The sequence below is a fragment of the Rhinoderma darwinii genome, chromosome 6, assembly GCF_050947455.1.
Source record: "Rhinoderma darwinii isolate aRhiDar2 chromosome 6, aRhiDar2.hap1, whole genome shotgun sequence".
Taxonomy (NCBI): domain Eukaryota; kingdom Metazoa; phylum Chordata; class Amphibia; order Anura; family Rhinodermatidae; genus Rhinoderma; species Rhinoderma darwinii.
The window spans coordinates 7,918,906-7,931,024 of record NC_134692.1 but is presented as its reverse complement, the minus strand read 5'-3'; the positions used below and the strand labels follow the sequence as shown (position 1 = coordinate 7,931,024).

At 41.9% G+C, this 12,119-nt stretch overlaps 1 protein-coding gene across 9 annotated transcripts in view; it reads left to right on the top strand.

The window, feature by feature from the left end:
• BIN1 (bridging integrator 1) overlaps nucleotides 1-9,917 on the top strand; it is a 106,844-nt gene extending 96,927 nt beyond the window's left edge. For 4 of the 9 annotated variants that reach the window (XM_075829068.1, XM_075829069.1, XM_075829070.1 and 1 more), the window contains 5 exons: nucleotides 3,152-3,250; nucleotides 5,388-5,465; nucleotides 6,182-6,292; nucleotides 6,498-6,608; nucleotides 8,469-9,917. In XM_075829068.1, coding sequence (XP_075685183.1) covers nucleotides 3,152-3,250; nucleotides 5,388-5,465; nucleotides 6,182-6,292; nucleotides 6,498-6,608; nucleotides 8,469-8,576 — 507 coding nt within the window. In that variant the 3' untranslated portion in view covers nucleotides 8,577-9,917. The remainder of the gene's footprint in view (nucleotides 1-3,151; nucleotides 3,251-5,387; nucleotides 5,466-6,181; nucleotides 6,293-6,497; nucleotides 6,609-8,468) is intronic. The other 5 variants (XM_075829073.1, XM_075829075.1, XM_075829067.1 and 2 more) reach the window with 2 other exon arrangements.
• The last annotated feature ends 2,202 nt before the right edge of the window (nucleotides 9,918-12,119 follow it).

The window sequence follows — 12,119 nt, the reverse complement described above, 5'->3', positions numbered from 1 at the left end:
AAGTACGGACACGCTCCTTCTTTTTACTGGGCGTTTTTTTTTATTCAGCAGCGTAAAAATACACCTCATGTGAACAGCGCCGTGTATTTCCCATTGAATTAAACGGGAAGCCGTTTGTAGGCGTTTTGCTAGTGTTTTTTTTAGACGTATTTTCTAAGCGTTTACGCTCAAAAATACGCCTGAAAAAAATTACGTGAACATACCCTTAGGCCGGGTTTCCACGAAGCGTAAGCGCTGTGGAATTTCCAGAACGGAATTGTGTGCGGAAATTCCACAGCATTTACAGTAGCAGCAAAGTGGATGAGATTCAGAAAATGCGATGCCCGCGCTGCGGAAAAAAAAAACGCAGCGTAAACGGTAATAAATTTACCTGCGGTGCGGAATTTAATTCTGCAGCGTGTAAATTTATGCTGCGTTTTAGTTGATTTTCCGGTGCGGTTTTTCCACATTGAATTCAGTGGGGATGCAAAAACCTGCAACAGAAAGTCAAGTGTTGCGACTTTTGCGGCGTATTCACAGCGATTACGGCACAAAAACCGCAACTGTAGAAAAAAAACAAAAAACATACCTACCCAGAAAGCCCTCCTCCTTCCTGCAGTGCGGCATCCTGGGATGACGTTGCATCCCATGAGACGCTGCAGCCAATCACCGACCAAATCGTCACATTGCCTGCAACATCATCCAGGGAGACCCGGACCGGACTGCGATGGAGGGGCCCGTCGCCATAACGACGTCTTACCTAGATTTGAGTGTTTTGTACTGCTGCCTTCCGCAGCGGAAATTCCATCCGAAAAAACCCGGTTTTCGGACAGAATGTACTGCGGGTTCCAGTTTGGATACGCTGCATGGTATTTACGTCAACCCGGAAACTGCGGCAAAAAACGGCTGAAATGAACTCCCATTGATTTCAGTGGGAGGTGGAGGCGTTTTTTTATCGTGAGCAAAAAAAAAACGCTTGCGGGAAAAAGAAGCGACATGCCCGATCTGGAGGCGTTTTCCGCCTCAAAAACCCCATTTAAATCAATGGGAGACGGAAATAAACGCGTTTTTTGATGCGTTTTTTTGACGCGTTTTTCTGCGAATTTCACTGTCTCAAAGAAATAGGAAAAAAAAAACGTGATAAAATCGCGGCAAAAAAGGCGTGTGGTGCAAAACCACTTAAAAAAATCCGGAGCTGATTTTTCCAGGAAGAATTTTCTGCCTGCAAAAAAACTCTGTGTGAACAGGCCCTTATAGTTCTACTGTGGCTTATGTGGCAGAGGGATTTTTGGCCCCCCCAGACACCAGAACCTCTGCACCCCCTATAGCGGCACCGCTGTCAGCAGAATTCACTTCTGCACCTTCGTCACATTGAATTATGTCTCTTGCATCTGTTTTTCTAAGAGATTTGCCTGGAATGACAGGAATGGGACTTGATGAATTCCTCCGGATACATTTGATACTCACCGGCCCGTGTTCAGGTCTCATGTACAGCCGGGATCGTCTAGAAAATTCCCAGAATCAACAAGAATAATAAATGATATTTCTTTGCAGAAAATAAATCTGTGGACACAAATTCAATGTGTAATTACCCCGTATCTGTCCATTAATCGCAGCTCCCAGGAATCAGGGGTGAGAGTTGCGAACCTTTGCTCGCCGCTCCCTGTATAATTATCTTTTCACACGACTAAATAAAGAGATTTGCTCGGCCAAATGGATATAAGTTGAGGTTTGGCTGGTGTCCCAGGCAGAGGAACCGCGGATGGTGGAGTCGGGGGACCTTAGATGGTGTCTAATTAGACATGATTGAACGAGTCTCGTCAGCCGCGCACCTGTACGGCTGAGATCGAGACGAGATTTACACCAAAAACAATATAATAATAATAATATATAATAAAGAGAATTTCCCCTCCCCCTAAAATATAGAAATCTCGAGTAAATATCTGCCTTCGAATCCTTCTCTATTCTATTCCGCTTAGTTATATCTGTACCTGGGTGACAGCTGTACAATTCAGCGTTACGATTCCCATGACGTTCATATCCAGATTTCCGAGGACCCTGAATGGTAACTTTGCCTAGATATGGGACAGGTATAACTAGGCAGATGTGTAATGCAGGACTCTAGGAAAGCTAGGTGACAACCCAGTAGAAACTAAAGTGATGGCCATTGGTTGTCACCCAGTTTAATGGGGTTATCCGGTTGTTTAAAATTGGCCTATCCTTAGGATCGGCCATCAATGTTAGATCGGTGATGTCTGACTCCTGGTACTCCGCCGATCAGCTGTTAGAAGAAGCCGTGGCGCCCCGGGGAGCGTCGCGCACCATTCATTGTTTGCCAGGCACAGCGCCGTACTTCTAGTAGCGGTCACTTTACTGTTGGGTGGTGAAATTCTGTCCAGGACTCCCCTCTACATAATTAGCAAAAAAAGAGGCGGGACTAACTTCTTTACCCCCTTTAGACTTAGTTGACATCTGTGTCAGGACTCTGTTCAGGGGTTCTGTCGGACCTTTCCCTTAGGGGAACCCATGAACTGAATCCAAACTGAAACCTTAGGTTTCCGTTTGCATCACCATTGATTTCAATGGTGACAGATCGGATGCAAATCGTTTCCGTTGGTCCCCGTTGTGTAAGGGTTCCAACGTTTTAATGGAATCAATACCGTACTCGACTGCGCTATTCATTCCGTCAAACGATGGAACCCTTACACAATGGAGACAAACGGAAACCGTGTGCACCGGATCTGTCACAATTTCAATCAATGGTGATGCAAACGGAAACCTTTGGTTTGGATTCAGTTCATGGGTTCCCCTGACGGAAAGCTCCAACGGAACCCATGAATGGAGTCCCGACGCAGATGTCAACGAAGCCTTAGATACACTCTGGACATTCTGCTTTGGACTCTGTTGTCTTTTCTTCCAATGCGTTCTTTGTTCTCTAGATCTTAAGACTTTAATGAACTTTGAGCCCAGACAATAGATAAAGTAGGCAATATAAAAACAGGGAGGATAATTTTGTGAAGGTCCTGTCATGGGAATGAGAGTAGTCAACATATATCTATGAGTAGACCCTTCACCATGGTCGTCCTGTTGACCTCTGTCTATTCTTATCTCCTTCTCTGGTGCTTCCTCCTCCATCCATCATCTTCTATTTCTCTATCTCATTGGCTGCTAGCCTGAACAGAACCCGCCTGGCAGCTCGGACCAGGCCGATAACAATGCTGATGCCACTTTTGTAGTAGACTGGTCCAGTCAGCCTAGTGAGTTTGACCAAGTAAGTAGACCTTAATATTTTACATAGATTTTTTTTTAGGCATGGTGTCCAGCTGACCACCAGGAATATTCAGGCAACTAGGATAGTAAAAATATTGCCCAACAATCTGGAATCTAACAGAAAAATAGAAGACTGACCATTGTTATCCATGTGGACTCCTCTGACCAGAATTTCCCATAGACCTCAGATAACTGGAGGCCAATATCATACGTGTCCTATTTTTCATACCTGCATATTTGTCCTGGGCCAAATTTGAGGATTATTCCAGTAACTAAATATGGGGTTAGTGTCTGCAGGACCCACAGATTGTCTTCTCCAGGGAGAGCAACAGAGGATCGTCCAAAAAATCCAACATGGCCAATCATCATTTGTCATGAAAACATTCCTAGTAGAGTCCACCAGTGGGGTCTGCCGTACGCATTGGAAATGATGAAATCTGTCTACAAATTATGGTTGTGTCCAGGCCTGGACTAGACATGGACTCCTACCCTGTTGTCCAATGTTGTGACCCATGTCCCGTGTAACTCGCCCACCATATTGTGGCCAAGTTTCCTGGTGACCGGGTGAGATCAGCTGGCATCTATATATTCAGTTTGACAACATAAAAGTTTGAGCTTTTTCTCCCTATTCATAGTAATAGAAGACGGCAGCCTGGACCAGTGTTGTCATTAATGTTGCAACAATGTTGTTACGCGCAATATAATCCACTTATAGTTTTGTATCCAATGAGAAATAGGTTATTATTGAATACACTTACTGCACTCCCCATGTAGAGAAATCAGGATAGACAGCAAAATTCTATTATTTATGGTATATAATAATATAACGCAGTGTGTGGGAACGTTGGTTCATAGTCCTGCCAAAATCCTGCACTACTCTCATCATCCCTGATCTATTTAACCCAATGTGTGCTACCAGTCAAATATTTTTCCCCTTCTGTTGACCAAGTTTGTTAGGGTAACATGGCTATATGGAAGCTAATATTGGGCAAGTGGCTCATTATTATCCAGTATTGGCTTATTTGTGGGTCCCAATGATCCTCCCAAAAAGAATGGTTATTTTTTGTTATTTTTAGTCAATGAGGTTGGATGATGATACAGTAGTCCGTATCTCTTATCAGACTGGGTATGTGGTCATATCGGATTGCCCTAAAGGCTGGACGCCATAGCCTATCCTAATGCTTGAATGGATCATTTAGCAGGATCTGGTTTTCTGTGGTCTAAAGTCAAAGATTTGCTCCCAAATGGACCAGCTTTCTGTTATTTTTTACTATTGGGATTACAGATAAAGTAAAATATACCCAATTACTGATGAATAAAACATCATGGGTAAGAACTGATTGCTTTAGTACCGGAGACATAATAAAATTTGTTAATGGTCATGGTTTATGGCTGGATCTTGAGTCGTTCCATGTCACTACGTCTATGGCCAGCTACGATATGGGATCTGATAAGATAAGATCTCTAAAGTCCACACAACAGCTAATGTATTGTACAGCACTGATTACTAATATTGATTGAGGAGTTGTGAGCTAAAATTAGGGTTCATGGGAGGGGTTATGGTATGTAGAGGAGGAGTTATGTTTGTGGGAGGAGTTAGGTTTATGGGAGGAGTTAGGGTCTTTAAATGGGTATTATATGGAGGAATCTTAGGTGTATTGGAGAGGGTTATATGTCTTGTAGGAGGAGTTCTGGTATTTGTGTGATGCATTAAATATTTGTGGGAGGAGTTGTGGATTTAAGGGAGGGGTTATGGTGTGTAGGAGGAGTTATGATATATGTCACATTTATTAAGTGTGTGAGAATTAATCTCATATTACAATTTTTTTTTTTATATTCTAAGATGCCAACAAATGACAAACAATTTTAGGGTTTGCAACGTCTTTCCTCGTGATTATCTCCTTAAGAGCGTTTTAAAGCGTCTGTCGAATATAATGACTGTGAAAGTAAATACCCACTCGAAAAAAAAATGTCAACTTAATTTAGTGCACATACAATTTGCCCTGTTACCCCATTATAGGTTGAGCACCCAGTATTTCTTCAGTGACGATGCCCCCCCATTATTTGACTCTTTCCGGACTCTCGGCTAAAGAATATTCTGGTAGATAAAGAATTAATTATTGAATGTTCTATTTCAGCCTTCAGAACCGGCTCCGGACATTACCCCTAAAAAAGAAGCAGAGGTCAAACCGGCCGCTGCTGAGAAAGACTCTAATGTAAGTCCTATAGGATCAATATGGAGCCCATTATAACCGAGTCCATTCCCTTACCAGTATTTAGCATATCCAGGTTCCGATACTCCGGTGACCACAGGTTCAAAGATGAGGTCTCCGGATTATCGAATGTTCCCAAAATCTGATTGTCTAGAAAAATTAAGCCGACTCATGGCTGTAGATTGAAGATTCCAGTTGCCCTGTAGCTTTCTGGTCCATCACATCCACTATATCCAGTTTATGCATATGCCAGACTAATGGGAGTTCTAGACTATTGGATGAACAGCATTTGGAATTGTAGCATTTATCTTCCTTTGTTCCTATGACAACACATCTTGTCCAATGCCCGGCAGCTCAGTTTTATCATAGGAGCACAGGACTTCCTAGCAATCAATCCGATTTCCTTCCATTTTCTAAACTGCGCTAGAAAAATGAAATCTTGATTCTGGTTGCTTAAGGTGAGCCCTAGTGTCCCTATGATAACACTGCCATAATACAGGACCAGGAAGTATTGTCATGGGGAAAAGGGCAGAAAAGCTCTGACAAGAAGCTTTTGCCAATGCCTCTGATAATTTGGAGCAGGAATAAGATATTTCAATCATTTTTCACATTGTAGATCTTCCGGTACTAGTGTAGTGGATCTCTGGATCTCAGTTTTGCAGAACACATTGAGACGGTCTATTACTATATTATTGAGTGTACTTGTCGTTGATCTGCAGCAGTCCAGCTCCCTACCAGCTGTCGTTGTTGAGACGTTTCCTGCTACCGTGAATGGTACGGTAGAGAGCGCAGCTCCGAAGGTGAACATGCCGCCAGGATTCCTGTATAAGGTGAGAATGACATCAGCTCGAAAACTGGAATTATCATTCATCATTAATACTTAAATATTTTTTATAACTCGTTGGATAAAGTCATTATTTTCCAGACTATAAATGCAGAATTCTCAGCTACCGTAGTCACAGCTGTATTTGCATTGATCATTGAAAATATTGTGACGGTTCCTGGTTAATTTTTTTTATTTTTTATTTTTCTCAGGTTCGGGCCCAACATGATTATGGTGCAACTGACAGCGATGAGCTAAACTTGAAATCTGGAGATATTGTTCTAGTTACTCACTTTGACAACCCAGATGAGCAGGTGGGCGCAGTGAGTGTGGCTCTTAAAATTTAATTCCGGATATGGGAATGGTCAGATTAGACAGGGTTTTTAAAGGGGGGGTTGGTGCCTTTTTTTTAATTTTTTTATTTTTTTATTATACAAAGCTTCATATCCTCTCCACACAGTCATAGAGTTACATGATAATATTCTGCTGCCTGCAGCCACCACTAGGGGGAGCTCACTACATACAGATATATACAGCTCCCATAGAGTTACATGAAAACATTCTGCTGCCTACAGTCACCACTAGGGGGAGCTCACTACATACAGATATATACAGCTCCCATAGAGTTACATGAAAACATTCTGCTGCCTACAGTCACCACTAGGGAGGGCTCACTGCATACAGATATATACAGCTCCCATAGGGTTACATAAGATTCTGCTGCCTGCAGCCACCACTAGAGGGAGAAAAATATATACAGATATATGCAGCTCCCATAGAGTTACATAAGATTCTGCTGCCTGCAGCCACCACTAGAGGGAGCACAATATATACAGATATATGCAGCTCCCATAGAGTTACATGATAACATTCTGCTGCCTGCAGTCACCACTAGAGGGAGCAGACTACATAGAGCTATACTAGTCCTTCTCAATGAATTAGAATAGCATCAAAAAGTTAATTTATTTCAGTAATTCAATTCAAAAAGTGAATCTCATATATTCTATAGATTCATTAATCACAGAGTGATCTATTTCCAGCATTTTTTTAATGTTGATGATTATGGCTAACAGTTAATGATAACCCGAAATTTAGTGTCTCAGAAATATATAATATTAAATAAGCCCAATTTAAAAAATGATAACATTCTGCTGCCTGCAGCCACCACTAGGGGGAGCTCACTACACACAAATATATACACCTCCCATAGAGTTACATGATAAGATTCTGCGACCCCTACAAAGTTATCTCTGCACAGCAAAGTGTAAAGAAAAACAGTAATGGGGCACTGCACCCCCACTGATCAGAAAGTGATCAGATATCTTGGCGATGTACCATAACCTTCTGTGATGGGAATAACCCTTCAACAAGAGCTGATTTCAGTTTCAGCATGAAGAGTAATGTATAGCCGGTAGTCCCCAAGCCAAGATTTCCAGGACGTGTGTATTTGTGTAAACAGTAATCCTATGCATGCAGTCCATAGTCACATGCCACATGTCACATGTCCACACAGAGCGGTCACCGAGATACACGCAGAGAAGTCCCTAAGATCCCGGCCTCAGAAATGCTTTAAAGCTTGGTATACCTTACATTGTTGCATAACTTTACGCATTGAAACTAATATAAACGGTTGTTAACACCTGGACAATTTCTTCAAATTTCAGTCTCTCATGACCACACGTATGGATGTTATACAAAATTCTAAGTAACCAAAAACCTAAAGGTTTCTCAAAAACTGGTTTGAGAAACACTGTTTTAGAGGAAACATAATATAACAAGTTGATACATATGTTGCAATATTTTTACTGACAAGCCACGCCCATTTTTAAAGGGGAAAATGTGGTTCAATTGGTGGTTAATTATGGCGTCATATATCATTAATATAATTGTGCCATTTTTCTGCCGTAGTCAGACTGATACATATATCCTATTATGTACATATTTCAGCATACCTGACAGCGGATGTTGGTCCTTATTGGGGTAAAATGTGTGGGATATGACAATTTAGGGTAGAGCAGTTTGATTTAGGCTGAAATCATTGTCAGAAGAAGGGGATTGACTATTACTATGTCTTAGATTCCACTTGAAGATGATGCTTGGGAGAACAAAAAGTAGAAAAAAATATTACAAAAATATTGCTGCTTTTTCTATGAAGTCACCTCCCGTGTCATCGTCTCTTCCAGGATGAAGGTTGGCTGATGGGGATTAGGGAGACCGATTGGCTTCAGAATAAGGAATTTGATGAACACAAAGGAGTCTTCCCAGAAAACTTTACAGAGAAATACCAGTGAGGAAGACCGGCCCTTTACCTCGGGGATATAATGCAAATTTTCTGTGAAAATTATCAAACCACGTCGACCCTATGAACAATTTACCCTACAAGTGTCAACTTAAAGGTTCAGTTCAATAATAGGCGCAAGTAAAGTCAATAGATACAGTTTCTGGAATGCTAAAAAATTTATGTTTGTGCCCCATTTCCACAAGTGGACGGGATTAGGTCGATCACTAGTCTGTTACAGGTTGCTTCCGGAGGGTGTCCAAATTTTTGAATGTTATGTAAGAGTGCCAAATAGGCACGGTGTGTAGCTATTACAGTGGAGTTGGCCATTGTGTGTCCAACTATTTATCAGCCTATCCGTTTACTAGCACCTAGTGATGTCACTGACACTGATGACATCACTAGTGAATTTATAGGCATATTCTCATCCAATATGGCGACCTCCATTGTGCATAGCCACGTTCATGGTATTGTGGAATGGGCATTTATGCTGGATATAGCGTGCCATGTTATGCTCGAAGAACAAGTATGAACCTTGTATTTACAAACCATTATCAAGTCCGTGTCACCATAGCAGCGATGGAGTTCACTGGTCTCTGGGCAAGAGTTAAGATATAATGGTGGTTCCCCTTGTGTGGTATGACGGTTGCCTCCACCTATGTCTGCTCAAACACCCTCCACTGCTCTACTAAACCCATAAAATATTTGGACAGCTCTGCGACAAATTATAGGGTGTGATCATAAATGTGGGTGTTTTTTTATTTTAGATTTTGAATACTGTGATGTCCGCAGCTCAGGGCAGGGAATTCCACATTTAAGGATGGTTTAGTCATACATATCCTTGTTTTTGGGACGCTGGTGCTCCTCTTCCTCTCCCGAAATAGGACCATATTTGACGTTAGTGCCTTTTTTATATGTTAAAGCCGAACCCCAGTGCAGTAACCGCATACACATAATAACATTTTGTATCACATGCCAGTACTTATGTTTTTTTTGTAGTATTAGTTCAGATTGTCTGGCAACCACTTGCCGTCCTGTCTGGGTGACCACCCTATAAGTGCATGAACTGTAGCTAAAGGTAATGAACTGCTCACAGGAAGTTCTATTTACTGTACAGTAGACTGCCTTTCCATGTGCACAGACTTGTTTTAGGTCCCTCCAAAAAAGGCAACTGGAAGCATAAGAAACGTGAAAGGGAGAAGGAGGGAATGGCTCTGGAGCAAAAAGAGGTATATGTTATGTTTAAGCTTGGGGAGACATTACATAATGGGGTTAGGCTTTAATGAATGAATTGACGCTCAATAACACAGGCTCCAACTTACAACATTTCAAATTTTAAAAAGTCACTAAAAAAATTGGGGCAAACATTTTGGATATGGACCTAGTTGACCAATATGGTTCACAATGCTCTAAATTATCAACTACACAAGAGTCGTATTCCCTGTTGGCTGGGACCCAACGTTGCGTCTTTCATTCTGGTTGGGTCGTGCCATTGCTATAAGACGAGGAAGTCCATGCTATTAGAAACTGTATATTTCGGCATCTCCCTTTGCTTAGGAAAATGTTTATCCTTAGGGTCGTTACCAAGGAAATGCTGAGCGCCAGTGATGGACTCAACTACGAGGTTGACGTTCATTCCTTGGGATCACATAATCAAAACCAATCATAGCGACCACCTATTCTCCTTATCCAACGACTTCTGTTTGGCAAAACTTAGGACCCTGACAATTTTGGCAATTTTCATGGTGTTCAATATTTTTCTAAATTGGCAGAAACATTTTTGAAAAGATTTTTTGTTAAAAAAATAAAAGCATCCGTCCAGTCATTCTCTTTGATTTTTATTTTTGGAACCCCTAGTTAGTAGATTTCAGAGTGCGATATTGTTCTGTATAATACGATGGAGATTGGAACTCTCTTGTCTTGTGATGTTTGTAATTAAAATATATCCAATTGTGTTTTCACCATGAAGATTGGCTTTTCTTTTTGAATTATTAATCAAAAATTTGCACACAGGAACCCGAGCTGTCCAAATGTTTCATGGAAAGTGCCACGGACTGTATACGCTAAATATTTGCTTCAGTGGGCTGGATCCCAATAAAGAGATATAACGGCGGCTGGGAAGGTTCTGTTCAGGACTTGAGACCTCACAGATATCTTGCGCCTTGGTCCAGGTGGTCAAACAAAGGACCCCACAAAAATCCTATCACGAGAACCCTGGGGTCAAAAAACAAGAAAACAAAACGGAGATATTACCTCAGTGGCCTGAGCGATCAGCTCGGTGCTCTGTGTCTCACAGCTCTGAGATCCTACGTCAGTACGCACATAACTGTAAGATAATAATTAGTCAGCGACTAAGATGATGAGTTGACTTTGGGATAATAAGTCAGTGCTCTCAAATAATAAATCCCTGACTGGGAAATAATAAGTCAATGCTCTGAAACATTGAGGCTTCGTTCACATCTGCGTCAGGGCTCCGTTCTAACGTTCCGTTTGAGCTTTGCGTCTGAACGGAGCCCTGACTGAAACAAACGGAAACCATAGGTTTCCATTTGCATCACCATTGATTTCAATGGTGAGGGATCCGGTGCACATGGTTTCAGTTTGTCACCGTGGTGTAAGGCTTCCGTCATTTTTACAAAATGAATAGCGCACTGCGATATTGATTCCGTCAAAACGACGGAACCCTTACACCACGGTGACAAACGGAAACCACGTACACCGGATCCCTCACCATTGAAATCAATGGTGATGCAAATGGAAACCTAAGGTTTCCGCTTGTTTCAGTTTGGATTCAGTTCATGGGTTCTCCTGACGGAAAGCTGCGACGGAACCCATGAACGGAGCCCTGACGCAAATGTGAACGAAGCCTTAGTAGTTTCAGACGACTCATAATGAGTTTGTACTTTGAGAAAGTCAATGAATGACATAACATCGCTGGTGCCGGAGATAATACGTCAGTCTTGTCTCTCTGCCGTATTATCACTGGAGTCTCGGATATTAATTAATTGCCCGCGTATATATAACAGGACACTGATAATATCTCAGAGAACAAGTCAGTGACGGAGACCGTGCATTAGGTGTATAAGTCAGTATTATATATCCCTCAATATTCTCACATAGTAGCTCAGGTTTCGCTCAGAGATACGCGGTCTCAGATTTGACATATTATGTCCTAGCTCAATATCTCAGGGCTCTGAGGAGATGACGGAGACGATATCGGACGTCATGACAGAATCTCCTCTTTCCGAGATAAGATGCTCATTTAGTTACGGAGATAATATCTTAGTCCAAGATGATCATCCAAACTATGCGATAATAAATCAGTGCTCTCAGATAAAGGGGGTTTTACACGGGGCGATTATCGGGCAGACAATGTTCATAGAACGCTCGTTGCCGATAATTGCCCAGAGTAAACAAGGGAACGATCAGCAGATGAACGAGCAAACGCTCGCTCATCTGCCGGTCGTATCGTTTTAAAAAAGTAAAATGTTCTGGTTGTCGGCAGCGCATCTTGGTGTGTAAACAGGGAGACGCGCTGCCGACATGACAATAATGT